This window comes from Macaca fascicularis, chromosome 16 (assembly GCF_037993035.2).
Source record: "Macaca fascicularis isolate 582-1 chromosome 16, T2T-MFA8v1.1".
Taxonomy (NCBI): Eukaryota; Metazoa; Chordata; class Mammalia; order Primates; family Cercopithecidae; genus Macaca; species Macaca fascicularis.
In genome coordinates this window covers 61733266-61760247 of record NC_088390.1, presented here as the reverse complement: position 1 = coordinate 61760247, position 26982 = coordinate 61733266, and the positions used below count along the sequence as shown (strand labels likewise).

The following is a 26982-nucleotide window of genomic DNA, read 5'->3' as shown; positions in this document are numbered from 1 at the left end:
GGTATGTAGGATTGCTCTGTACTGTTTCTTACAACTGAATCTACAGTTACCTCAAAATTAAAAGTTTAGCTAAAAATGAAAAAGGCTTTTGAATGACTAAAAACATGTGTGTTCTAAACCACTGAATAACGGTTATGGAACATTATAAAGTCCAGAATACTGTACAGTCTGGGCTGAGGAGAAGAAAGCTCACCGCTACATTCTGGGGAAGATCTGGGCAATGTGAAGGGGTGAGGGTCCGGGGAATACTGTCAGGGTGCTAAAAATTGATACGCAGGGCAGAAAGCCTGTGAGAATGACCTAAGGAGAAATTTTTTTAAACAAAATAAAAATTTTCAAAAAGAGAAAAAGAAGACAACAGGGGGAAAATTCAAGAGGCCAGGCGCAGTGGCTCACGCCTGTAATCCCAGCACTTTGGGAGACCAAGGTGGCAGATCACCTGAGGTCAGGAGTTTGAGACCAACCTGGCCAACATGGCAAAACCCCATCTCTACTAAAAATACAAAAATTACCTGGTCATGGTGGTGGGCACCTATAGTCCCAACTACTCGGGAGGCTGAGGCAGGAGAATCACTTGAACCCAAGAGGCAAGGGTTGCAGTGAGCCCAGATCACACCACTACACTCTAGCCTGGGCAACAAAGCAAGACTCCATCTACAAAAGAAAAAGAAAAAAAAAAGAAAAAAGAAAAGCAAGAAAGGATAAATGCAAGTGCAAGGAAATAAATTGTCTAGAATAAACTAAGATGCAGAAAAATAACTAAGACTAGAGTATCAGGATACAGAATAGAAGACAGCAGGGCCTATGTCATAAATTATAGAAAGCAGTTTTAGAAAAATCAATATTTCAAAGACAGGAAGAGCTAAGGGAACACCTGTCAAATTAGTGAAGACAATGTACTTAGAACCCAACAAAGACCTCTCTTTTATATATTTGAAAGGAGATGTAAATATTGTAGCTCAAGTGACTAGATGCGTGCACAGTTTCAACCTACAAACTATGACTTCAAAAGTTGGGACTTAATTAACGCACCTCCAGATAAAAAAGCAATGGAGTACATTCTAAATAGTTTTAGAAGGTGCCTATAGTCTGCTAAGCTAGAAAAAAAAAAAAAAACATGAATTGTATTTGTAATACACCAAAATTGTATAAACTGGGTGTCCTAAAATGAGCTCAGCCTCTATCTAGTAAAGCTCATTTTGACCATCTGTGTGTGCTGGGCCACAATAAACAAGGTAGGAAGAAGCACCTGGAAGTATCTGGAAGATGTTAGAGAAAATAGGACCCAATGGCAAAGTCCTTGATTGGCAAAACTGCCCTGCTTTTTGCCCTTGAGTTATAGCAGCAAAGAATAAAGTGAGTATCTGCCAGGACCAAGATTGCATGTGTAATGTACCCTGCTTAATCGGTCCATACGAAACGCATGTTCAGGGTGTATAAAAATGCATGTAAGCATTTCTCACATACTCTGAAAACAGGCTAAAAAATGCTGACAAACATATTCCCACACAAAACTCTTTATCATCTAATTATAGTCTTATATATAAAGCACAAGATTAAACGATATCATGTAGAGGCCTGCTCCTATGAGTAGAAAATCAATAAAATAACAAAAAGGATATAAGCCAGTAAAGCCCTGTCATTTATAGCAATTTTTTAAGTTTAAAAAAAGCCTTTATTTGCTGACTAATTATGTCTTTATAATCCTATGAAAATTCATGCTGATTAAAAAGAGAGAGTCACAAAATCTTAAGCTGCCAAAGAAATTATGCTTCATAAATAAAATAATACCCAAGCTTTATGGGATTATAAAAGACCAACTGGAGTGATCTGTCTAGCTGAAGAAAACAGATTCATAGTTACAACTTCCTGGAGGGAAAAAACACTTAATATAAACTTGCGTTGCCATCATTTTATCTGTTATACTTTTTAGAATAAAAACAGATCACAACATTTATGTGTAGGACAGGAAAAACATTAAATGGATTACGTTTGACATCCTTGTGTACAAGATTGATTTAAAGGGTGAAATGTATGTGCCCAAATGCATTACATAAAAATAATCCATTATTTTCTTTTTTAACATTTTTTCCTCTTCAAAGCAAAATTCAAATTCTTGAGTGTACCACATTTGTTAAGGACAAACAGGTTAGAAAAGATGTTATTTCTCTCAAAGTTTAATCCCAAACTCCCAGCAGATCACTCTGTAAAAATTCACCAAGATGAATGATGGGTGCCTGTCTGATTTGCTTGTGTTTATAAACATTACAAATTCGGGGAATATAGTGTTTTTGAGCCACTTACCATCCTGGTAATTCATTTCCTTCACCTCCTTCAAGCAAATGAATTAATCTGTGCTCACTGTCTCAGGGGAGGATGAAACAAAAGCAATGTGGTCCTCCAGTCCAGTCTTAGAATGAAGAGGACTCAGGGCCCATACAAAATGTCCAAAAGAACTGTTATTCATTTGACACTCGTTTATTGCCTGCCTTCTCTGTGCTAGGCGCAGAGCTAGAAAGTGGTGATCCAGCAGTGAACAAGACAGGTCTTGGAGCTGAGATTCTAGTAGTAAAAGCAGGATTTTCCATCCCACCCTCAAGAATAGAACTTACCTTGGACTGAAAGGAGAGGAAAGAAAAAAAGGATTGCTGAGGAAGTGCAAAGCAGGGTCCCTGAGAGGGGAGCCCCAAGTCCTGCTTCTGAGTCAGAGCCCCTAGAAAGCAGCAAAACGGGAGGTAAGTTGGGGGAACTATTTAGGAGAACTGTGCCCTACTTCCTGGATTGTAACCTCAGGAAAGGGACAAGACCCAAATAGGTTATGGCTGCACAGTGTGTCCGGGCAGATGGAGCCACAATCTACCTGATATTTCCATGCCACCGGCACACAGAAGCATCAGAGTGACTCCTAAGCCCTCAAGCGTGGAAAGAAATATGGGAGAGAGCAGCTGGACGCTGCTGGGACAAAGCAAATTGAAAATAAGAGGCCTGATTCTCCCTGTTGGAAACAAGGGAAGAGATTTTTCTCTCTTCCTAAATTTTCTTTGAGCATTTACTTCATCTTTTATAAAAAAAAAAAAATGTTATTGTGTATATTTAAGGTTTACAACATAATGTTATGGGATACATAGTAAAATGGTTACTCTGGTGAAGCAAATTAACGTATCTATCATCTCACAGTTACCTTATTGTGTGTGATGACAGCAGCTAAAGTCTACTTACACAACAAAAACCCCAGTTAGCATACAATTTTATTAGCTGTAGTCCTGGTTAGCAGGTTAGATCTCTAGACTTGTTCATCCTACACATCTCCTCCTTTGTATACACTGACTTCCATCTCCCCATTTCCTTACCCATCCCCACCCCCACTCCTGGTAACCACTGTTTTATTCTCTACATATTTGACTTTTTTTCTTGGATTCCACATATAAATGAGAGCATGTAATATTTTTCTTTCTGTGTCTGTCTTACTTCACTTAGCAGAATGTCCTCCAGGTCCATTTATGTTGTGACAAATGGCAAGATCTCCTTTTTTAGGGTGGAATAATAGTCTATTGTATACACATACACACACACACACCAGTTTATCCATTCATTCATTGACACTTAGGTAGTTTCCATATCTTGGATATTGCGAATAATGCTACAATGAACATAAAAATGCAGATATCTTTACAAGGTGGTGATTGCATCTCCTTTGGGTGGATACCCAGAAGGGGAATTGTTGGGTCATAGGGAAGTTCTTTTTCTTTTCTTTTCTTTTTTTTTTTTTCTTTTTTTGAGATGGAGTCTCACACTCTGTTGCCCAGGCTAGAGTGCAGTGGCGCGATCTCGGCTCACTGCAACCCCAGACTCCCAAGTTCAAATGATTCTCCTGCTTCAGCCTCCCAAGTAGCTGGGACTACAGGTGCCCACCACCACACCCAGCTAATTTTTGTATTTTTAGCAGATACGGGGTTTCGCCATGTTGGCCAGGCTGGTCTCCAACTCCTGATCTCAAGTGATCCACCTGCCTCGGCCTCCCAAAGTACTAGGATTATAGTCATGAGCCACCACACCCGGCCTGGAAGTTCTGTTTTTGACTTCTTTAGAAACCTCCATGCACTTTTTCCTAAAGGCTGCACCAATCTCCATTCCCACCAACGGTGTACTGTTTCTTTTCTCCACACCCTTGCCAACATTTGTCACTCTCATATTTTTGATAACACCCATTCAAACAGTTATAAGGTGATATCTCAATAGCAGTTTTGATTTGCATTTCCCTGATGGTTAGTGATGTTAAACACTTCTTCATGGATCTGTTGCCCATTTTTACGTCGTCTTTGGAGAAATATGTTTAGATCCTTTGCTCATTTTTTAACTGGGTTATTTGTTTTTCTGCTATTGAGTTGTAAGAGTTTTTTATAAATTTTGGATATTAACCCCTTACTAGATATGCAGTTTGCAAATATCTATTCCCAGTCTGTACATTGCCTTTTCATTGTGTTAATTGCTTCCTCTGCTGTACAGAAACTTTTTAGTTTGATGTAGTCCCACTTACTTATTTTTGCTTTTGTAGCCTAGGCTTTTGGTGTAATATCCAAACCATCATTACCAAGGCCAATGTCAAAGAGCTTTACCCTCTCTTATCCTCTAGGAGTTTAACGGCTTCAGGTCTTACATTTAGATCTTTTATCCATTTTGAGTTGATTTTCTAATATGTGTAAGATAAGGGTCCAATTTCATTTTCTTGCATGTGGAAATCCAGTTTTCCCAGCACCATTTATTGAAAAGACTATTTTTTCCCCATTCTGTCCTCTTGGGACCCTTGCCAAAATTTAGTTAATTAAATTAGGTTTAGATTTATTTCTGGGCTCTCTACTCTGTTTAACTGGTCTATAGTTCTGTTTTTATGCCAGTACCATACTGTTTTGATTACTTTAGCTTCCAAATATAATTTAAAATCAGGGAGCATTTATTTGTAATTATAACTTTTGAAAACTTGTATGTACTTTTTCCTCTCTTTGAAATTTATGTAAATCCTTCTGAAGCCTAGATAGGCCTTTCATTAGCTTTATGATCCAGGGATGTCTTCTCAAGTACTTGGGAACCATCTCTTTGAAATGTAAACATCAAAAGAGATGACACCCCTATATCCCAGTTTCTGTGGGAAGGTAGGAGCCTACCTTCTGTGGGTACCTTACTCAAAGTTGCAAAACTACTTCCTGTCATAAAGATATAAAAAGTTTTGTTTTTCCTCTGGAAAAAGCCAAGTAGCTGACACAGATGATCACTCCAAAATTACCAGGTAATGTTAGGATGAACTGTGTGTAACTATGGTATTGTCAAGTCCTCTTACTCTAACTTAACTATTGTTTGTCTTGAAAACACCTATGTAGGTTGGGCACGGTGGCTCATGCCTGTAATCCAGCACTTTGGGAGGCCAAGGTGAGTGGATTGCCTGAAGTCAGGACAGCCTGGCCAACATGGTGAAATCCTGTCTCTACTAAAATACAAAAAATTAGCCGGGCACTGTGGCGTGCGCCTGTAATCCCAGCTACTTGGGCAGCTGAGGCAGGAGACTTGGTTGAGCCTGGGAGCTGGAGGTTGCAGTGAGCTGAGATCGTGCCATTGCACTCCAGCCCGGGTGATAAAAAAAAAAAAAAAAAAGTATGTAATAGGTTGTGTCTGCTGCTTGGCTGTATAAAAGGTGAGATTTCTTTCCATCTTGCAATTTCCTAGATTACCTGTGATGCACATCACATTCTACTTTAAGGCTTATTCAATAATAGAAGTATTTTCTTTCCCTACTACCTTTGTGGAGAGGATTTCTGGGATGAGGGAAGATTTTTGTTTTTAATTATATGTCTCCAACCAACGATAATGGGACAGATGGGAAGAATAATGACTATCTTAGTGAACACAGCTTGGACAGATGACACCAAGGACAATATGCACCCCCTTGCCAGGTCACAACTATATAAGCACCCCTAAAACTTAGATGCAATGCTTTGGAGAAAAGGTGAGAGACTGAGATGATGAGATTTAATACACATCCTCCATAGAATAGGAGCTCAAAATAAAGATTAACATGAAAAAAGAAAAATAAAGCAATAAACTCTGCCTGAGCCTATGTGCCCAGAGTTGTGCTAGCTGCAGCATGAACTATTTGCCAATATTTAACTGCAGGAATCTTAACTTCAGATGCTTGTACCAACAACCCATTTCTTCTGGCTGAAGAACGAGAGATAAATGAGTGGAAGAAAACTTACATTTATCAGACTGGCTCTCAAACTTTGCTACATATTAGACACCTGGGAAGTTTTCAAAAATTCTGATGCCCGGGCCCCCTCCTGAGTTAATTAAATCAGAATCTCTAGGAGGAGGACACAGTCATCACCATTTTTTAAAGTTCCAGAAGTGATTTCAGTGTGCAGACACACAGACACATGAATGTCCCTAGAGCCAGGGTCCCCAAATACAATATTTTGGCATTTGTGAGATGTGTTATAACAAACTTTCTCTTTTTAATAAAGTCAACATTTTTAAACTATTTACTTTTCTAATAACTATAATGGATATATGACAATCTCCATCACAATCTCAGTCCATGCACCGAGAGTTGCAGGGACCCCACAATTTTATACATGCCATAGCCTTTAATGAGGTATTGTTACTGTTTCATTTAAATAAAGGGTAGTATTTTTGAAGAGTAAAGTGATGATATTTTTTTCCTTGAAAAATAAAATTTGAGATCTAGAAATAGTTGACTGCATTACTCACATGCTTGTAAAATACCTTTCTAAATCCTACCCCCTCTGTCTGTCTCAATAAATAAATAATTATTTATTATTATGTCTCGAATTATGGAGACAGGGTCCCATTTTGTTGCCCAGGCTGGAGTGCAGTGGTGTGATCTGGCTTACTGCAGCCTCGATCTTCCCAGGCTCAAGCGATCCTCCCACCTCAGCCTCCCAACTAGGTGGGACTACAGGCTTGCACCACTACTCCTGGCTAATTTTTTAATTTTTTTTTTTTTTTTTTGTAGAATCTGGGTCTCGCTATGTTGCCCAGGCTGGTCTGGAACTCCTGGGCTCAAGCCATCCTCCCGCCTCAGCCTCCCAAAGTGCTGGGATTACAGGGGTGAGCCCACGTGCCCAGCTATTGAGCACTTTAAATGTGGCTGTTCCAAGCTGAGATGTGATGTAAGCATAAAATACACTTGGATTTCAAAGACAGTATCAAGAATAATGTAAAAGATCTCATTAACATTTTATATGGGTTGCTGCATTTTGGATACATCAGGTTAAATAAAATATAATAATAAAATTAATTTCACTTCTTTTTGTTTCAATCTTTTGATATGGCTATTAGAAAGTTTAGAAGCACATCTGTGGTTTGCATTTGTGGTTTGTGTTATATTTCCAATGGACAGTGCTGCTTTATTTAGGGTAGATAAGAAATGCTGGGAGACCTATTTAAGATGCAGATTGCCAGGACTGACCCTCCAGGGAATCTAGTTCAGCAATCTGTGTTTCAGGCAGATATGAGCAGGAGCTACCTAAAGTAGCAGGGAGCATTTAATTCATTGCTGTCTGAATTTAATTTAGGAATTTAATTCATTGCTTTCTTCTCTCTCCTTCACTCCCAAGCCTAATTCTCTTCATATTTCTCAGTCCCAATTACCAAGAAAGAGAATTAGTTTGGCCTAGATAATCATCAATGACCCTCTTTAGTCAAAGCTTTCTGTCTTAGCCTACCCCATAGGTCTCTGACCAATCTATAGATAATCAAGTTGTGACTGGCGGGGAAGGGGCAGGAGGTAGGGAGGGGTGGGTCAGGAGTGACCTGGAACCTCTCCTCTCACCGGGGGCTGTGGGTAGGACAGCTTTGTTTGGAGAGGACTGTGAGAATGCCCAGCATAAACTGGCCTGGCCACATGTGAGTTAATTCAGAAATTAAAAGAGTAGGACATGCATGCAAAGGCCCTGCAAGGCCTCGAACCAAGGTCTGATTATCCCCGAACTGTGCTCCAGATACAATTCAGCCAAAGCTACTCCACAAATAACAATAATGATAGATTCACTCTCACAACATATTTCCATCACATCTAGCAACAAGTGGCAAAATTAAACCAGGAATTTAGGAGGGGAGAGAGAGAACGCAGAGGCAGATATGCAGGGGTAATATATGCAACACAGGCAAGTCATCAAAGAGCCAGTCACAGTGATGTCATACATCGCTGAGCAACCTTGGGCAAGATGCCTCAACCTCTCTGGCCTCAGTCTTTTCATCTTTACAGGTTAGAAAATGTCAGGGATTGCAAGGATTGGACGGAATGATACGCCAAATACACCCTCCGAAGGGCTCAAGTGATTGCAAAGATTGGATGGAATGTTACATTGACTACACCCTCCAAAGGGCTCAAGGGTTCTTTTGGTGAATACACCAAAAGGTCTATTTCTTCATCCTTGTTAAAACATTGGAAATGTTAACTCATAACTCTCATAGTCTACCAGCACTTATCTGTAGCTACAGCTTCACCTCAATACATCAAACTCCATCAGGCCGGCAGCCCTCTGCGAGCTCCACAGTATGCATTTGAGAGAAATACAGTCAGTCAGTTCTGAGCTAATGACAATTGTCAATTTAATCTGATGGTAGCTTTTTCCGATAACTGTCAGAATATTTAAGATTTACAACATACTCCAATGATCTACCATAGCATTTCTGTTTAAAAGATTCAAGCAGTGAGAAAAACTGTAAAAGAAAATTTTAACTATCATGTCTTGGGCCCAGACTTATTTTCATGCAACATTTTGAGAAAACTAAATATCATTTTCCTTTTTTTTTTTTCTTTTTTTGAGACAGAGTGTCACTGTGTCATCCAGGCTCGAGTGCAGTGGCTCAATCTCAGCTCACTGCAACCTCCACCTCCTGGGTTCAAGCAACTTCCCTGCCTCAGCCTCCCGAGGAGCTGGGATTACAGGTGCCCACCACCACGCCCAGCTAATGTTTGTATTTGCAGTAGAGATGGGGTTTCACCATGTTGGCCAGGCTGGTCTCGAACTCCCGACCTCAAGAGATCCACCCCCCCCCGCCCAGCCTCCTAAAGTGCTGGGATTACAGGCGTGAGCCACCATGCCCGGCAATTTTCTTTAAGTTATGCCCCATAGGCCGGGCGCGGTGACTCAAGCCTGTAATGCCAGCACTTTGGGAGGCCGAGACGGGCGGATGACAAGGTCAGGAAATCGAGACCATCCTGGCTAACACAGTGAAACCCCGTCTCTACTAAAAAATACAAAAAAAAAAAATTAGCCGGGCACGGTGGTGGGCGCCCGTAGTCCCAGCTACTTGGGAGGCTGAGGCAGGAGAACGGCGTAAACCCAGGAGGCAGAGCTTGCAGTGAGCTGAGATCCGGCCACTGTGCTCCAGCCTGGGCGACAGAGCGAGACTCTGTCTCAAAAAAAAAAAAAAAAAAAGTTATGCCCCATTTCCTTTTCACAACAATGAACTCCCCCTCCCCTCAAAGTGCTCAATTTGTACAGGGAACCAGTACAGGTTTTTGAAATTTTCCTTTCCTTCATGAAGAATCTGACATTTCTGCTGTATCAATAACAATAGGAGCAAAGAGTTTACCCTGGATTTGCATAATTAGTTAGAAAGACGAGAGTTTCCGTGGCCTCTGAAAAAGGAGCTCTGCATCTTTAAGACTCTGCGAGGCTCCCTGCCCTCCGCGCAGACCGAGCAGACTCTGCCGCAGCGACTCATCCTATCGATAAGGTTCAGTTAGCCAAGGTGGAGGATGGGAAAAGAATGGAACTGTCCCAGCTACTCAATGAGATCAGGGCAAACTATGAAAAGATCCTCACCAGAAATCAGATAGAGACGGTGCTCTCAACAAGGATCCAGGTAATGATTTCATACAGACAGGCACCTTCCAGAATAAGGAGACAGTCCATGTCTACCCAATTCCTGTCCCGGCCTCTCTGAGGTACAGTATTTCCTTTTCGATGCAGCATCTATTGGGGAAGGAATTTAGCTTCTACTGCAATGTGACTGGGACTACAGGGGGAAATACTGTGATTATATTGTTAAATTGCCATTAAATAAGCATTGATTGATGCACTTGATTTTTATATAAATTGTGAGGTTCCTATCATTAACATGGGGTCAACATACAATAAAATGGTGCACTCTAACCTCTTACAATCTTCAGGAAGGAAGCATTCCAAATACCCTTCAAAGATATTATGGAGTTATTTACAGAGATAATTTAAATAATATCTTTAAAATGTAAAACCTTTAAGTAAGATTTATTAGCATGTACACTTTCTAGAGATAAATATTTCTAAAAGGTTTCTATCATCTTTTAAACGAGTTCCGTTTTATACCAGATTGTTATGAATAGAAATCATCTGAGTGTGTGAACATGGCATTCAGAAACAATGATATAAATTATGACCATCGAAATTCCCCAAATTGGTAACGATTCTCCACTAAGATTTTTGCTTCTGTACTATAAGATGAGAAATGTTTCTTTCCATTACAAAGCTTGTAATATTTAAGTATTTAAAAAAGAGAGAGAAAGCCAACTTAGATAAGGACTAAATCCTAATTTCATAGATTTAGTTTTAAACTAACAATCACTTTCAGCAATTAATTAAGGTCTCAAGTCTTTAAACAAATTTACAAACAAATATTTTAGAAACAAAGATTAAGAAATTTAGGGGATTTTTTAGTTTACCTATCATATATGGGTTCAAGGTATCTTCCAAGCCCTGAAATACAGCAAAAAGTTTACTTAAGAATATCACCCAAAAGAAAAAAGAAAAAAATTAGTAGAAAAATCTCAGGGCTTTATTCCATTAGCAACTCATTTTTAGTTCCATTGTAAATTTCACCTCTAGGTAACATTTTTAGTCTTCATAAAGAATGATCAACATCTTAGATTAAGCAAAGTCACTGGTACATGTAGGCATTGGGATAGTTCATTCACCTTTACAAACAGAAGAAAAAAATAGATGACAACTTCTAAAAACTGTAAACAAAACATTTACCTTTGCAGTAGTAGAAATATGAGTTTAGTTTACAAGTCACGGGGCCAAAATGAGTAAATTCAAATGAAAAGACTACAGTAAAGTTTTGTTTAAAGTGTCTTTTAACTTGAAACTACTTTAGAGGATTTTCTTCCAAATAACTCAGAAAGTCAGCTGAATTAAATTCAAGACAGCCTGATTATTTAGTTATTTTTTTAAAATTTCTAAATAAGCTATTTTAGTTACAGATTGTTGTATAACACCCCCAAAACTCAGCTGGGACGTCAATCGTCTTGGGGTATGACTGGGTTCACTCATGTGTCTGGCACTTTGGCAGGGCATTGCCAAAAGGCTGGCTCTGCTGGGACTTCCTCTCTCACTCCATGTAGCCTCAGGGTCTCTCTCCATCTGGCCTTTCTACAAGATCTCTCCAACAGGGCATCCAGACTTCTTACATATTGGCCCAGGGCTCCCAAAAGCACAGAAGTGGAAGTTATCAGGCTTCCTAAGACTTAGGCCTAGAAGTGGCACAGCATTCCTTCTGCCTCATTCTACTGGTTAAAGCAAGACCCAGGTCAGCCCAGAGTCAATGGAGAAGGGGATCACCCTAAGACTCATCTTGGGAGATGATAGAGTTCCTTAGGGGCCATCTTGGGACGGTAGTTACCAAACAAGCTTAGCTGCCAGTTCCATATTCGAAAGCCACAAGACCAGCAGACACCAGCATTTTTCGGTTTTCTTTTTTCCAAAATTCTTTACTTTATCCTCTGTAGTTCCTCTGGTAGGTGTTGCTTGCTGCGTGACTTTGCCAAGTTAACACTAAGAACAGATTTTCAACAAACCAAAAGAAATGTACGAATTTTGTTCTCAAATACCTTGCCCTAAATTTTATTCATAAACTTTCATTTACTTCGTTTCCTTTAAAAAATCTATTGTATAATAAAATTAAATTTTTAAATGTTAAAATGCTTTTTTATAATATTAAAAGTTATAAATTTTGCTTCAAAATACTATAATCAATTCTATACATTGTTCTCACTGTTCCTGGGGCCAAATGTTAAAAATTCTGTCAACAGATACTTTCTTTTAATTTCAACATCAACATAAAAACATTTAAAGCTAAATATAAAATTTCTACTTCTTTTTTTAATATGAGAATATTTAGAAAATAATCCTTAGAGAAGTCATTTTTATTATTTATTCTTTATTACCCAGATACCCAAACTTAATATGCCTTTTAAAAAAATCATCCTGAAAAAGGTAAATCAACAGATTTTCTTAATATGGAAGTCTATTTGTGAGCCTTATTGCCTATAGTAACTTAATTCTCTAAATTACCAGTAATGTACTTCCTAGCAGAATTTACTCCTGTCCCTATACCTGGTCCCAGGATTGATTAGTTTTGCGGGGTACAACTGTTTATCTGCTTCTGCAAAGCAACCTACAAGAAAATGTGGGGGGAAATAGCAAATTTTCAATCCTTCCTCCTAATGATCCATAAATAATGAAAAGTTAAGAATCAGAGATCACAAATCTTGGTCCTGCAAACTGTTTTCATTCATATAAATGTATTTTTCCTTATTTCATAGATTGTCATAGTTGGAAGAGAGTTGTTGAAATCATTTTACATAGAAGAAAACGGGCTAAGAACGCAATGGACTTGCTTACATATTTAATTAGTTAACTAGGCACTAGAACACACATTATAATCTAACAAGTTAAGGAAAAATGTTTTGATTCCTATACAATTTTTCTACAATTGCTCTTACACATGTCATTTTCAGAAGCACTCCTTGTTTTTTGTTATTGTTGCTGTTGGCTTTCTTGTAGCTAGAAGAAGACATAAGCAAAAAAATGGACAAAGATGAAGAGGCTCTGAAGGCAGCTCAAGCAGAACTCAAGGAGGCCCGACGCCAGTGGCACCACCTGCAAGTGGAAATTGAATCTCTCCATGCTGTGGTGAGAATGATCTCAAAAGTAACTGACCCATCGAGTCCTCAGATGTGATTTGATTAAGAGAGGGGAAGGATGAGTGTCCGTTTATTCACCATGAGAAACTGGAAATCAAGGCCACTGAATTCTATCCCTGATCCTAGTTTAATTACTCACCCCTCCCCCCATTGTGGCAGTGGCTGTTACCAACTCACTCAAGGTTTAGTTCAGACCTGTAAAAATGAAGAAATCCTTTCTTATTACCTTGGGATTCTCTAGTTGCTGAAGTTGGGGAATAGAGCATTTGTTATTATCCAAAGTCTTCACAGTGGGGATTCTTTTATCCATGCCATTGAGACATCTAACAAAAAATATTTAGGCCGACACTGTGGCTCACACCTGTAATCCCAGCAATTTGGGAGGCTGAGGTGGGCTGACTGCCTGAGCTCAGGAGTTTGAGACCAGCCTGAGCAACATGGTGAAACCCCGTCTCTATTAAATACAAAATATTAGCTGAGCATGGTGGCACACGCCTGTAGTCCCAGCAACTTAGGAGGCTGAGGCACAAGAATTGCTTGAACCTGGGAGGCAGAGGTGGCAGTGAGCCGAGATCATGCCACTGCACTCCAGCCTGGGTGACAGAGTGAGACTCTGTCTCCAAAAAAGAAAAAGAAAATATGTTTGGCATGCGGTTGCTCATGCCTGTAATCCTAGCACTTTGGGAGGCCAAGGCAGGTGGATCACTTTAGGCCAGGAGTTTGAACCAGCCTAGGCAACATGGCGAAACCATCTCTTATACTAAAAATACAAAAAATTAGCTGGGTGTGGTGGCACACGCCTGTAATCCCAGCTACTCAGGAGGCTGAGGCATGAGAATCACTTGAACCCAGGAGGCAGAGGCTGCAGTGAGCTGAGATCACACCACTGCACTCCAGCCTGAGAGACATAGTGAGACTGTCTCAAACAAACAAACAAAAAGTATGTAAGCATGTTCCTAAATGCCTTTTATGAGCAGTCTGCTCTGGCTTTGATATTCAATATACTATATTTTCTTTCTTTTGTTTTACAAAGCAAAGCCTACCTCTGAAGTATACTTTCCATAATTTAAAAATCAGATAATTCAGAGTGATAATAAGTTAATCACGCTGCAGAGGATTTTTTTTTTTTTTTTTTTTTTTTTTTGCAGTAAGAATTATCACAAGATGTCTTTGAAATATAGTAAGATATCTAGTTAGGTACATAAAATATAATTTTTAAAAAATTAGGGGTCACACACAAAGCTGTAAGGAAACACACCTCTTGCATAGGTATAATACAATTATTGCAATCTTTTTAAAGAAAAAAATGGAACATAAAAGAATGAAGACAGCCAGGCACAGTGGCTCAAGCCTGTCATCCCAGCACTTTGGGAGGCCAAGGCGGGCGGATCACGAGGTCAGGAGTTCGAGACCAGCCTGGCCAACATGGTGAAGCCCCGTCTCTACTAAAGATACAAAAAATTAGCCAGGCGTGGTGGCACACGCCTGTAATCCTAGCTACTTGAGAGGCTGAGGCAGGAGAATCACTTGAACCCAGGAGGTGGAGGTTGCAGTGAACCAAGATCGTGCCATTGCACTCCACCCTGGGGAACAGGGCGAGAATCTGTCTCAAAAAAAAAAAAAAAAAAAAAGATGAAGATATTGCAAATCAGATTTCAGAAACACATTCTGTGTTACTGATTCACTGATGAAAATCTATATAAAACAGGAAAGGGGCCTTGAAAACTCTCTACATGCCAGCGAGCAGCATTACCAGATGCAGCTGCAAGACCTAGAGGCTGTGATTGAAGGACTAGAAAAAGAGCTACAGGAAGTAAGGCGCGGCATCGAAAAGCAGCTTCAAGAGCATGAGATGCTTCTCAACACGAAGATGAGGCTGGAACAAGAAATAGCAACTTATCGCCGCCTCCTAGAAAAAGAAGAAATCAGGTACCTAAATCCATTTAGTTAATGACAAAGGGCCAGAAATACAGAGCCACTTATGCCATTGTTGATGTAGTCAGAGAAATTAAATCCAAAAAACCCATCATCACCTTGGTGTATTCACTGAGTTTATACAATAAGGTATGCACTGCAAATAATATATGAAAGAACCATTTCTAGACTTCCAAAATTAGGAACCAAATAGCCAAAGTCAGCTAGAACAAAATGTAAACAATTCTAGATTACTACAAAAATGATCTTGTAGTCTTGGCCGGCTGCAGTGGCTCACTCCTGTAATCCCAGCACTTTGGGAGGCTGAGGCAGGAGGATTACTACAGTTCAGGAGTTTTAGACCAGCTTGAGCAATATAGTGAGACCTCATCTCTACAAAAAAATTTAAAATTTGCTGAGCATGGTGGCACACACCTGTAGTCCCAGCTACTTGGGAGGCTAAGGTGGGAGGACTGCTTAAGCCCAGGAGTTTGGGATTATAATGAGCTAATCATGAAAAAGACCTTTCCTCAGCTGGGTGTGGTGGCTCACACCTGTAATCTCAGCACTTTGGGAGGCCAAGGTGGGAGGATCACCTGAGGTCAAGAGTTCAAGATCAGCCTGGCCAACATGGCAAAACCCTGTCTCTACTAAAATAATAACAATATTAATAATACAAAAACTAGCCGGGCATGGTGGTGCATGCCTGTAATCCCAGCTACTCGGGAGGCTGAGACAGGAGAATCACTTGAATCCAGGAGAGGCAGGTTGCAGTGAGCCGAGACCGCGCCACTGCACTCCAGCCCAGGCGACAGAGTAAGACTCCATCTCAAAAAAAAAAAAAGAGAGAGAGAGAGAGAGAGACCTTTCCTTTCTCACTTCCTTGCCATTCATCTCTTCTAGGATTAGTCTGTGCCTTCTAAGGATCACCCACAATGAAAGCCTGGAAAATTCACAATCACCACAATCCCCCTGACCAAGGGCTCACCTTATACCACACATCAAACCCCAAAACAATAATAATTACTATAATGTAATTATATTACAACCATGGAAAGCAATATTATTTTGAGTCATGATTTAAAAGACTGCTAGATGTCCTGATAAGAAAAGATATCAAGAGGAATTCTTATTAATTCATACATCATAATCTGTAATGACTTGTAAGGTCATATTGCTTTGAGCATGACATAACCTCCAATTCTCCATGAAGAAATCTTTATTCTTGCTTGTTTCCAAATTATAAGTCCTTTATAAAACTAGATGAAAACTAGGTGAAACAACTTTAGCCTATAATAAATCTTGATATTTATTAAATCTTTGAAAAAACATAAACTGAATTAAAGATATACCACTTACTAGCGGAGTGACCTTGGGCAAGTTACTTAACCTCTGTGTGCCTCAGTTTTCTCATCTGTAAAATGGGAATACTACTACTACCTACCTCATAGGATTGCTGTGAGGATTAAATGAGTTAATGTTTGTAAAGTGGTTAAAACAATATCTGGCACATTGTAAGTGCTATGTAAATGTGTGTGTATATATATCATGTATATACATATATGTATATGTATATATGTAACTATATAGTTAAATGGTTATAAATTTTAATTCCTAATCATTCCAGATCCTATATACATGTAACTATATAATTGTTAAATAAAATGAATGGTTGTGAATTTTATTTAATTCCTAATCATTCAAGATATTGATCAAATAGTCTTTAATATTTCCGTAGTAAAACTTTAAAAAAATTAGGCTACACTTAAGATATACAAGAAAATTTCATAAAAATACAATGACCACCTCTGTACCCACTTCCCCCAGTTTAAAAAGTAAAATAGTTAAAAAAAAAAAAAAAAGAATAAAATGTTTCCAATGTTGTTGAACTTCCCTGGACACCTAAGCCACATCCCCCAATCTCATGCTCCTCCCTCTACCTGACCTGGCTTCTGAATTTGATGCTTATTAGTCTCATACATTTATTTATAGTAATATGTATGTATTTCTACAAAGTGTGAAATTGTTTTGCATATTATTCTAAACTTTATAAAACTATAAAACTTTTTTCACTCAATATTATTCTTAGGCGATCCATCCGTAAACATAGCCTTAGTTCATTTCTTGTCAGTTAAATAGTGTTTCTATTGCATGAATATACAATTTATCCATTCTTCTGTTTGTTTTAATTATTTGCTAATACAGTATTGCTCTTAAAATATAATTATTTCTGATTTCAGATATTATGGTTGTATCCAAGGTGAGAAAAAAGACAAAAAGCCTACCACAAGTAAAGTTGGTTTTGTTTTACCATCAGGTGAGTTTCTGACATAAACAAACTCATTTGAAAAGTGAAGTACTATTTACGGGGATTATTTTATATGGAAATTAAACACTCTAAAGTAGCAAAGAAAAGCAAGCAATATTTGAATAAAAGTTTGAATATAATTTGTGAACAGTAATTCAATATTGTAATTTAATATATCACAAATAATATTTTCACAGCCATTATAAATGAAATATCTTTTACTACAAAAGTCCCACAAAAGTATGAGAATGAAAACGTAGAAACAGTGACCAAACAGGCAATCTTAAATGGGAATATCGTTAAGGAGAGCACTGAAGCTCATGGCACTATCCAGTAAGTAAAGAAACTTTGACTAAGAAATAGTAATAAATATATGTAAAGAAATTAACTTTGAGTAATCTCAGTAATTACTCTTCTTTGTTTAAATGTTTCCAAACATAGTTTTAGTATACTGTGATTTTTTTTTTTTTTTTGAGACGGAGTCTCACTCTGTTGCCAGAGTGGAGTGCAGTGGCACAATCTTGGCTCACTGCAACCTCCACCTCCCGAGTTCAAGCGATTGTTCTGCCTCAGCCTCCCAAGTAGCTGGGAATACCACCAGCTGGGAAGCGCCACCACACTCAGCTATTTTTTTGTATTTTTAGTAGAGATGGGGTTTTACCATGTTGGCCAGGTTGGTCTCATTCTCCTGACCTCATGATCTGCCCGCCTCAGCTTCCCAAAGTGCTGGGATTACAGGCATGAGCCACCATACCCAGCCTATTCTGTGATTTTTAATCTGACATATATACATAAAAATTCATGGAAGAGTACTCAATCCTTAATTTGCCATTTTTTTTACAAAAATACAACCCAAACATGAGAATTCCTAAAGAGAAATTCCATAGAATTCCTTTGCAATTCTATTCATATGGTTGTTAAAGTAAGTACATTATAAATTCTGTACACCATAAATTATACAAATTTCTTGATTTTTCCATAGATATGAAATACATAATACATATTTTTAATAGACCCATACTTCATTATTAAAAGGTTTATTTTATCATTTCAGGACAGAGAAAGTGGATGAAGTTATTAAAGAATGGGAAGGTTCTTTCTTTAAAGATAACCCTCGATTGAGGAAAAAATCTGTTTCTCTTCGATTTGATCTTCATTTAGCAGCCACTGATGAAGGGTGTTTACAGACTAAGCAGGATAATCTACCAGATATAGAAGTCAGGCTTATCATGAGAAGATCATGCAGTATTCCCTCTATCAAACCTCCATCAACAGCTGATTAATCCAAAGATAGTATCTGACTTGATTTGAAAATGTTAGGATGGACCAAGGTGGGCTATACCAACTCCCTCTGTCCCAAAATGTAAGTTATTACATATGTATGGAAACTGTTATGATCAATATGTGGTTCTCTTCAGAAGAAAAAACCAGTAAAGGACATTTCTCTGAATCTAATTATGGAGATGATAGACATATATGAATGAGAGGGAGTAGCTTAAAAATAAAATCACAAATTCAGTACAGTCTATTTCTTTATATTCTCCAGTCTTCTTTTTCCCTTGAAACTTCATCAGAGACTGTAAGCATTTAACTGGTTTAGTGAAGTCTTCGTAATTTTTTTCAATGGCTGAATATGCTAAGGAAAAAATAATTGTTTAAATAAGATTGTATTATATTAAGAGTCACACTGAGTTATTCACCATTATTCAATGGCTGGTTAAACCTACTGTGTGTTCTATTTTTCAAAAAGAGCAATTATAAACAAGTTTTTAAAGGGGGATTCACCCGTTACTTAATGAGGATTCTTCTTTTTGAGATAATCATTTGTATACTGAAAGAAATAAGAGTTATTTCCATGAGAAATTCTGAGCGAACTATGGAACACACCCCAAGGCTAATTTGAGATAAGTAAAATTAATATACATATATCTAAAAGATTTTTTTTGTAATAAGTATCTGATTTCCAGAAGATTTACTTTACTCAAGAACTTTAAAGGTTGTATCCCCCACCAAAAAAAGAAAAAAAAAATCAGAAGGCCAACTGCACAAACAAAACATGAAAAGCAAATTGAAAAGGTATTACCATAGTTATCAGAACAGTTATCCACCATCCCAGTTTTTCCATCTGTAAAGATAATGTGATTAGAGTGTTTGCTATGAGCCGTAGATAAGATACTATATGAAGTATTATAAATATTTCTTGCAATCATTTATGTGAACTAAGATAATGGTATTGTTATCTAATGTGAACTAAGATAACGGTATTGTTATCTAAGCTAAGAGTATTTGCAGGATTTGTTTTTAAATTGTTCAAATTGTAATAAATATGGGTAGAAAATATATTTGTGAATAAGTGAGGTATTGTTGCAAAGTTTTTAAAATAACCTAATTTGTTTAATACAGGTATATTTAAGATCTTAATAAATACCTGTTTTAAGACATTAGAAATTTATAAGCTCTTAATTATTTTCTAAGCAGAAAAAGTAGTTGAGTACAACTCACCAACTTTTTCCCAGCTAAAGTATCATCTAAGGGCTACAGCTATGTTAGCATTTTAGTACAGTCTTTAAAATGTTTCTCTCTCTCTCTCTCTCTCTCCTCTATCTCTCTTTCTCTCCATATATATATAATATACATATAAAATTATATATATTTCAACCAGAAAAATGTATGTTTTAACCAGGAAAAAATTATGTTAAATAATCTTTAACATAATACAAGGATATAAAGTTTTTAATTTTCTTTCAATTACTTCAGATCCCTTTTAGTCTGGTTTATTCTATTTAGTGAAAAGGGATGATTTTGTTTTGTCAAGGATGTAACAGCATGTTAAGTGCTTATTCTTGCATAAGCATCTGACCTAAAATACATCCTATACATAAAAAATGTTTCATTCAATATTGCTAAATGCTACTAACTTTATTAAAGCTTTAAAAATGCAATCATATAAGTTATTGTACTAAAGTTACTGTACTAAGCAACAGTGATCATAATAAAGCAATATATCTAGCATAATCTATTGCAGTGTAAAAAAAAAAAAAAAAACTTAGTATTGGGCGTCATGAATGTAACTGCTTGTTGTAGTAATTCCAGTATGCATCTATTGGGTGTATAACATGTACATTTTAAAATACAGTACTTGAATTTATAATGAAGCTTTATTCGCTTTCGGGCATTTTAAATTGGGATATGAATTTACCAAGGTAATGATTTCAATACAATTTAAAAAATGAAACATGGCCAGACATGGTGGCTCATGCCCGTAATCCCAGCACTTTGGGAGGCCAATGTGGGAGGATTGCTTGAGCCCAGGAGTTCAAGGCCAGCCTGGGCAATATAGCGAGACCCCCATCTCTATAAAAAGTAAAAATAAATAAAAATTAAACATTGAAAAAATTGAAATATGAATGCTAAAGCTGCATTGTATGTGAGTTTGAAAGCAGTCCTTTTAGTTCAAAAATATCTCCGCATAGTTAAGAGAAACAAAGAACTAATTACTCCAATATGGTTAGTTCATTTGGGGAATAAAGAAAACTGCAATCACAATAGATAGATAATGGTTTTTAACTTGTTTCACAAAAGAGTTAAGAATGGTATATCAATATTTTATTCTAGTTTTTTAAAAATCAAAATAATCACATAATCCCATAAATCTGGGAAAAGTTTAATAATGGCTGCACCATTTGCAAAGCACTTAGTCAGCTCCAGGCACTGTGTTTATCCCTAATAATCCCTAATCCTTCCTTACAATAGTCCTACACAATGAATAATATTATCCTTGTTTTATACATGAGTAGAAATTAATATTCTTCAATCTCTCTGAAATGTTTCAAATGCATGCTTCCATAACAAAATACAAAAATAAAGAGCAATTCCAATTACTAACAATTGTAGGATCCTAGCCCTGGTTCTGTCACTAATTAACCATGTAATCAGGAGGGACCACTTTAAGTTCCTAGGCCTCAAGTTTTACACTTGAAAACAAAGGAAAAGGTAATGCTGGGTAATAATTCCTACTCTGCCTACCTTACAATTGTTTGAAATAATATACAAGCAAAAATATTTGGTAAAGCACTGCTCAGATATACAGTACTATTTGGAAGAAAATTGTCTTTAAAGAATTTGTGGGGGAAATCATAGCTGACAATGATTAAGTAATAGTTCAAAACACAACAGGTAAAGATACTATTTTTAATTTTTCAATTGCTGCCAGAAAAGTTATTCTTTCCCAGTGAGTCACCCAATTTGAACTGTTCTGTCATGATAGATCTTAAAGTACAAAAATGTTCTCCATGCCAGGCACACTGTCTAAAGTACAAAAATGTTCTCTATGCCAGGCACGGTGGCTCACGCCTATAATCCCAGCACTTTGGGAGGCCTAAGCAGGATTGCTAGAGCTCAGGAGTTCAAGCCCAGCCTGGGCAATATAGTGAGGCCTTGTTTCTATTAAAAAATTTCAAATTAACCGAGCATGCTGACACACCAGTAGTCCCAGCTACTCAGGAGGCTGAAGTGCAAGAATTGCTTGAGCCCAGGAGGTGGAAGGTACAGTGAGCCAAGATCACGCCACTGAACTCCAGCCTGGGTGACAGAGTGAGACCCTGTGTCTCAAAAAAAAGAAAAAGTTTATCTAAAGATAATAGGTGATTATTATTTTAAGCCACTAAATTTTGGGATAATTTGCTATGCAGAAATATGTGAATAATACTGCACATAAGCATATTTCTTATTCATTTGTTAGAGATCTTTGTATTGTCAAAGTTTGTCCTTCAATTTGTTTTCTTATGGTTTTAGAATTTTTAAAAAATCTCTTGGCTGGGCATGGTGGCTCACACCTGTAATCTCAACACTTAGGGAGGCTGAGGCAGGAGGATCACTTGAGCCCAGGAGTTTGAGACCAGCCTGAGCAACACACTGAGCCCTTGTCTCAACCAAAAAAAAAAATCAAAAAATTAACCCAGTGTGGTAGTGTGCACCTGTAGTCTGAACTACTCAGGAAGCAGAGGTGGGAGAATTGCCTGAACCCAGGAGGTCGAGACTGCAGTGAGCCTAGATTGTACCACTCCAGCCTAGGCAATAGAGTGAGACCCTGTCTCAAAAATGAAAATAAAAATAAAAATCTCTGAAGTCAGAAAATGCTTTCATTAATTTGAAAGTTTCCCCATTGGAAATGTATTATGATACATGAGCTGAAATTAAATTTTAGATAAATAATATGCATACACATTACTCAAATTATCAACACATGAAATCAAAGGAAAGTTTGTCTGTCTACAGGGCAGAATTTGGTTCTATGTTTACAAGTTATGGCCGGCATGTACACACAGATTGCAATATTTGTGGGCATATAACAAATAAAGGCTCTAAAATAAGGTATATGTGAAAATCAGTACAAGCGTTTCCAAGTTTCCCTCACATGCTTAGACTCTAGACCAGCCTTGGCAACCTGCTCCATTGAAGCCCAGAGAGCAAATATTTTAGGCTTTTCAGGCCATAAGATCCCTGTAACAAGTATGCAACCCTTCCCTTGTAACCACAAGCAACCAAAGACAATATGTAAATAAATGGAGGTGCCTGTGTCCAAATAAGGGTTTATTACAAAAACAGGAAGCAGCCCAGATACGGCCTGCAACAATCTCGTTTGGCTACTTTGCTCTAGACTCCCAATATTATCAGTGGATAATAGACCCCACACCCCAGATTCTCCAGCTCTATCCTGTTTTCAATGTTCATCCCTTTCCACACCATGTGGCAACACTCTTGTCCCAAATCCCCGAGGTTATTTTGAGGGCAACACAGAGGGTTCTAAAAGCAAACCGTGCTTTTTAAATTCTGTGAATCACTCTGTCCTGGAAAGCTGCTAAGCTTCAATATTTCACAACTATTTCCAGCTACAGAAAACAGAATACCCATAACTCCTTCTGCTTTCACAGAAACAGCTGAGAAAATTAGTTTGTTTCATCATTTTGTCTATAACCAGACTTTCATAGGCTATTTGGGTCAGGTAAAGTTTTGTTCTCGCTTTCCCTTGCTTAAGAAAAATAAAAATCCATTAAAAAAGCTTCCACAGACATACTACAAACTCCATGGCTCAGTGGTTGCTTCATAATCTTTCTTGAGTCACGCACCCCTTTGAAAATCTCATGAAAGAATCAACCTTCTATCAGGAAAAAAGCCCATAAGAATTGAGTATAATTTTAAAGGGTTCATAGACCACTGACAGCCTATTCATAGACTACTGGGTGTCCAAGGACTTCAGGTTTTTCCTTATTCTCTCTCATTTTCTCCTTTTTTCTTCTTTCTTCTCAGTCCTACCCCTAATTCTGTCTCCATCACCAGTTTCTTCCCACAGCACAATGGAAAGAACTCAAAGATACCTGGGCTTGAACCTTAGCTTACTCACTTAGTTTTGGCTTCCCTGTCTTGGGGAAAGAAGAACCCCAAAAAAGTACGAGTAGTGTCTGGGGAAAGCAGGCCAACTTTCTGGATCTTGCTGCCAGAATGAAAACTAAGGCCTAAGTTAGGCCTTAATTGGGTCTAAGATTATCTCTGGGGTTAACCACTGGGCCCATGTGAGCGCTCCCAACGACCCTTATATTTAGTTTAAATAGTCATATTGATGCTGTATCCCAAGTTTTCTGGGAATAATCACAACTCCAAACATCTGTCCTGTAGTTACCAAAATATCCTTCTAAAGGCAAGATCATATGTTCTGATATTTGCTTTAAGGGGAAAAAAACTCATAATAAGTAAAGTCCATCTTGCTAGATAGTTCACTCTTCAGTTTTAGTTTCTTCAGAACTAGGGAACAGATTATTTTTCTATTATCTCTTACCTATATCCTTCCTTCTTTTCTTTTTTTTTTAGAAAGGGGCTCTGTCACCCCGGGTGGAGTGCAGTGGCATGATCATGGCTCACTGCAGCCTTGACCTCCCAGGCTCAAGCAATCCTCCCACCTCAGCGTCCCAAGTAACTGAGACCACACCTGGCTAATTTTTTTTTTTTTTTTTTCTTTTAAGAGATGGGGTCTCCCTATGTTGCCAGGCTGGTGTTTCTTAATTTTTCAAATCTTTGGTAGAGAAAGAACCAAGGGAAGAAAATGAGTCATTCATGTATTTACTCCACAAGTATTGAGCACCTAAATGTGCTGTGTACTGTTCCAAAAGTCAAACGTCTCCACTCTGATGGGAAAAAAAAGATGGCCGGGTGCGGTGTCTCACGCCTGTAATCCAGCACTTCGGGAGGCCGAGGCGGGTGGATCACTTGAGGTCAGGAGTCTAAGACCAGCCTGACCAATGGTGAAACCTCGTCTCTACTAAAAATACAAAATTAGCCAGCTGTGGTAGTACATGCTGTAATCCCAGCTACTTGGGAGGCTGAGGCAGGAGAATCACTTAAACCCGGGAGACGGAGGTCGCAGTGAGCCAAGATCGTGCCATTGCACTCCAGCCTGGGCAACAAGAGCGAAACTCCGTCTCAAAAAAAAAAAAAAAAAAGAAAGAAAAGAAAAAGAAAAAGAAAAAATAAATTCATAAAATGTATAGTATGTTAGGTAGCGATAAGTACTACACAAAAAGTAAAGAACAGGCCATGAACAGACACTGGGGGTTGGGGAATGAGATGCAATTTTAAAGAGGTCAGGAAACACCTACTAAGAAGGTGACATTTGAGCAGAAGCCCAGTGACAAAGTGTATCAGACAACGTCACTGCTCCACTTAGGTCCCCTCCTTTCCCTTTTCTCCGTTTGTGGGCCATCCCTTTCCTACTATAGTGTGCTTTATTCCTAACATTCAAAACCTGCAGTTTTTCTTCAGAGGACTGCCTGGGGACAACACACAGCGCCTCCCCAGCACTGCACTTGCCCAGTCCCCCCACCATAATCCCAAAGGCAGGGAAGAAACCAGGCTGGAGTTGCTTGGCAAAACCAGAAAAAGAATGTACTGGAATCCCTTCCGAGGCCTTCGTGTATCGTACATTAATCCTTTACATGTCCCTGATGCATATATATGTGTGTGTGTGTATATATATATATGTGTGTGTGTATATATATATATTTTTGTTTGTTTGTTTGTTTTTTGAGACGGAGTCTCGCTCTGTCTCCCAGGCTGGAGTGCAGTGGCGCCATCTCGGCTCACTGCAAGCTCCGCCTTCTGGGTTCATGCCATTCTCCTGCCTCAGTCTCCCCAATAGCTGAGACTACACGCGCCCGCCGCCACGCCCGGCTAATTTTGTTTTTGTAATTTTAGTAGAGACGGGATTTCACAGTGTGAGCCAGGATGGTCTCGATCTCCTGACCTCGTGATCCGCCCGCCTCGGCCTCCCAAAAGTGCTGGGACTACACGCGTGAATATTTTTTAAAAAGCAATTTCATGTACATTTTCTCAAGCACCACTCAAGCTGCCTGTCCACAGGGCAGACGACCTCTCCTTTAGTCTTTCTCTTGAATATGCTCTTCAATTCATTAATCTCTATTCATGAGTATAACAATATTGGATAAATTGGACAGAGCAGCACTTGTTCCTGGCTTTGCAGACTAGAGATGCTTCTATTCCCTGTTGGCACACTCAGGATGAGGGCTAAGGGCAGCCCAAGAATTCAGCCTCTCTCTCTAAATGTCAACTGTTTTCAAGTAACGACAGGTCAGGGGTCCCATCTGTTCATTCTCCTCCACAGTGGCCCACAATATCCGTCAGGTGTTTATGTATCCAAAGAGAAGGCTACTCACTCCATCTGGTAAACCAACATACTCATGATGTAGTGGAAAGAGTCCCGGAGTAGCACAGGGGGCTGCCTCAATACACACTTACTGAGCGTCTAACAGCGAATGAGTCAAGTCCTTCGTAGGCACTGGCAAGGGGAAGATGACCAATACAAACGGCTGAACCTTGCTTTCAAGGCCTTCATAAAGCACTAGAGATGACAAACACGGTCCGATACAAAGGGTCAGGTTCAGGACTCCAGTCATTATTATCAAAGAGCCACGGGAATACAAAGGAAGGATTACTAGCGGGGGAAGTTCCTGGAGGGCATCACAAAGAGACCTCTGAGCTGGATCCGGAAGGACAGATGAGTTTAAGCTGAAAGTGGGGTCGGTCGTTCCCGCTGGCGGGAACCGAAGGAGCCAAGGCAGCTTTGGGGCGGAGACCAGGTGGCACCCGCGGCGCTGCAAGGACACACAAGCTGTTGCAAGAGGGTCAACCTCTCCGGGCCTTGGCTCAGAAACCTGGGACGATTACACCCTAAAAGCGCTTGGAAAAACTGCAAAACTCGTACTGCTTTTCGCCAAAGCTACTACCGTGCCGTGAGGGCAGGAAGTCCTGCGAGGCGTCTGCGAGGACGCAAACGCCGCGAAGCGAGTCCTCCACGCCTCCATCCCCGGCATAGTGAAGTGTAGACTCTGGCCCACAGCCGAAAGGAAAGACCCGGGTCGGGGAGGGCCCCTCCAGGGGCGGGCTCAGCCGGAGTCTGGCCGAGCTGCGCGCGGCCACAGTGGTTCCGCGGCCTCGCGCTGAGTGCCTCCCGCCGTCTCCCACTGCAGCCCCCACCGCCCCTCCGCAAGGCCCGGCGCCTCCCGCCACCTCCTCGGTCGCTGCGGCCGCTCCAGCTCCTCACAGCCGCTAAACCCAGGCCTATCCCGCGGTCGGTTCTCTTCGGCCCTCTTCGCCGTGACGAATCGGCGCCCGGCTAGGAAAGTATCCAAATTCGGAGAGTTTTGAGGAACCAATGGGGCCTGAAAAAAATCCCGGAGTGTGCTAAGCATCACCGCATCCTCAC

General features: G+C 39.2%; 1 protein-coding gene and 1 long non-coding RNA gene across 3 annotated transcripts; one reads left to right on the top strand and one right to left on the bottom strand.

Annotated features, from left to right (window-relative positions):
- Nucleotides 1–9712: 9712 nt before the first annotated feature.
- On the top strand, nt 9713–19655 carry KRT222 (keratin 222). Of its 2 annotated transcripts, none has more exons than XM_005584111.5 (6): nt 9713–9888; nt 12846–12974; nt 14694–14914; nt 17140–17216; nt 17405–17540; nt 18262–19655. In XM_005584111.5, exons 1-6 carry the CDS (start codon nt 9793–9795, stop codon nt 18488–18490), a joined length of 888 nt encoding a protein of 295 aa, XP_005584168.1. In that variant the 5' UTR covers nt 9713–9792; the 3' UTR covers nt 18491–19655. The 2 variants fall into 2 exon arrangements, with proteins under 2 accessions (XP_005584168.1, XP_005584169.1); XM_005584112.5 differs by having other exon boundaries at nt 9713–9970.
- LOC135967701 (uncharacterized) lies at nt 17978–26883 on the bottom strand. Its single transcript, XR_010581876.2, has 2 exons — nt 25584–26883; nt 17978–18843 (listed from the first exon to the last, which is right to left on the bottom strand). It is a non-coding gene; the product is annotated as an uncharacterized lncRNA (long non-coding RNA).
- Nucleotides 26884–26982: the final 99 nt, after the last annotated feature.

Excerpts from the sequence above, each read along its gene's own strand:
- KRT222 (XM_005584111.5), top strand. The coding sequence starts at position 9,793 with ATGGAACTGTCCCAGCTACTCAATGAGATCAGGGCAAACTATGAAAAG. Across the intron at positions 14,915-17,139 it reads CTAGAAAAAGAAGAAATCAG|ATATTATGGTTGTATCCAAG; the intron begins GTACCTAAATCC and ends TTCTGATTTCAG. Across the intron at positions 17,217-17,404 it reads TGGTTTTGTTTTACCATCAG|CCATTATAAATGAAATATCT; the intron begins GTGAGTTTCTGA and ends ATATTTTCACAG.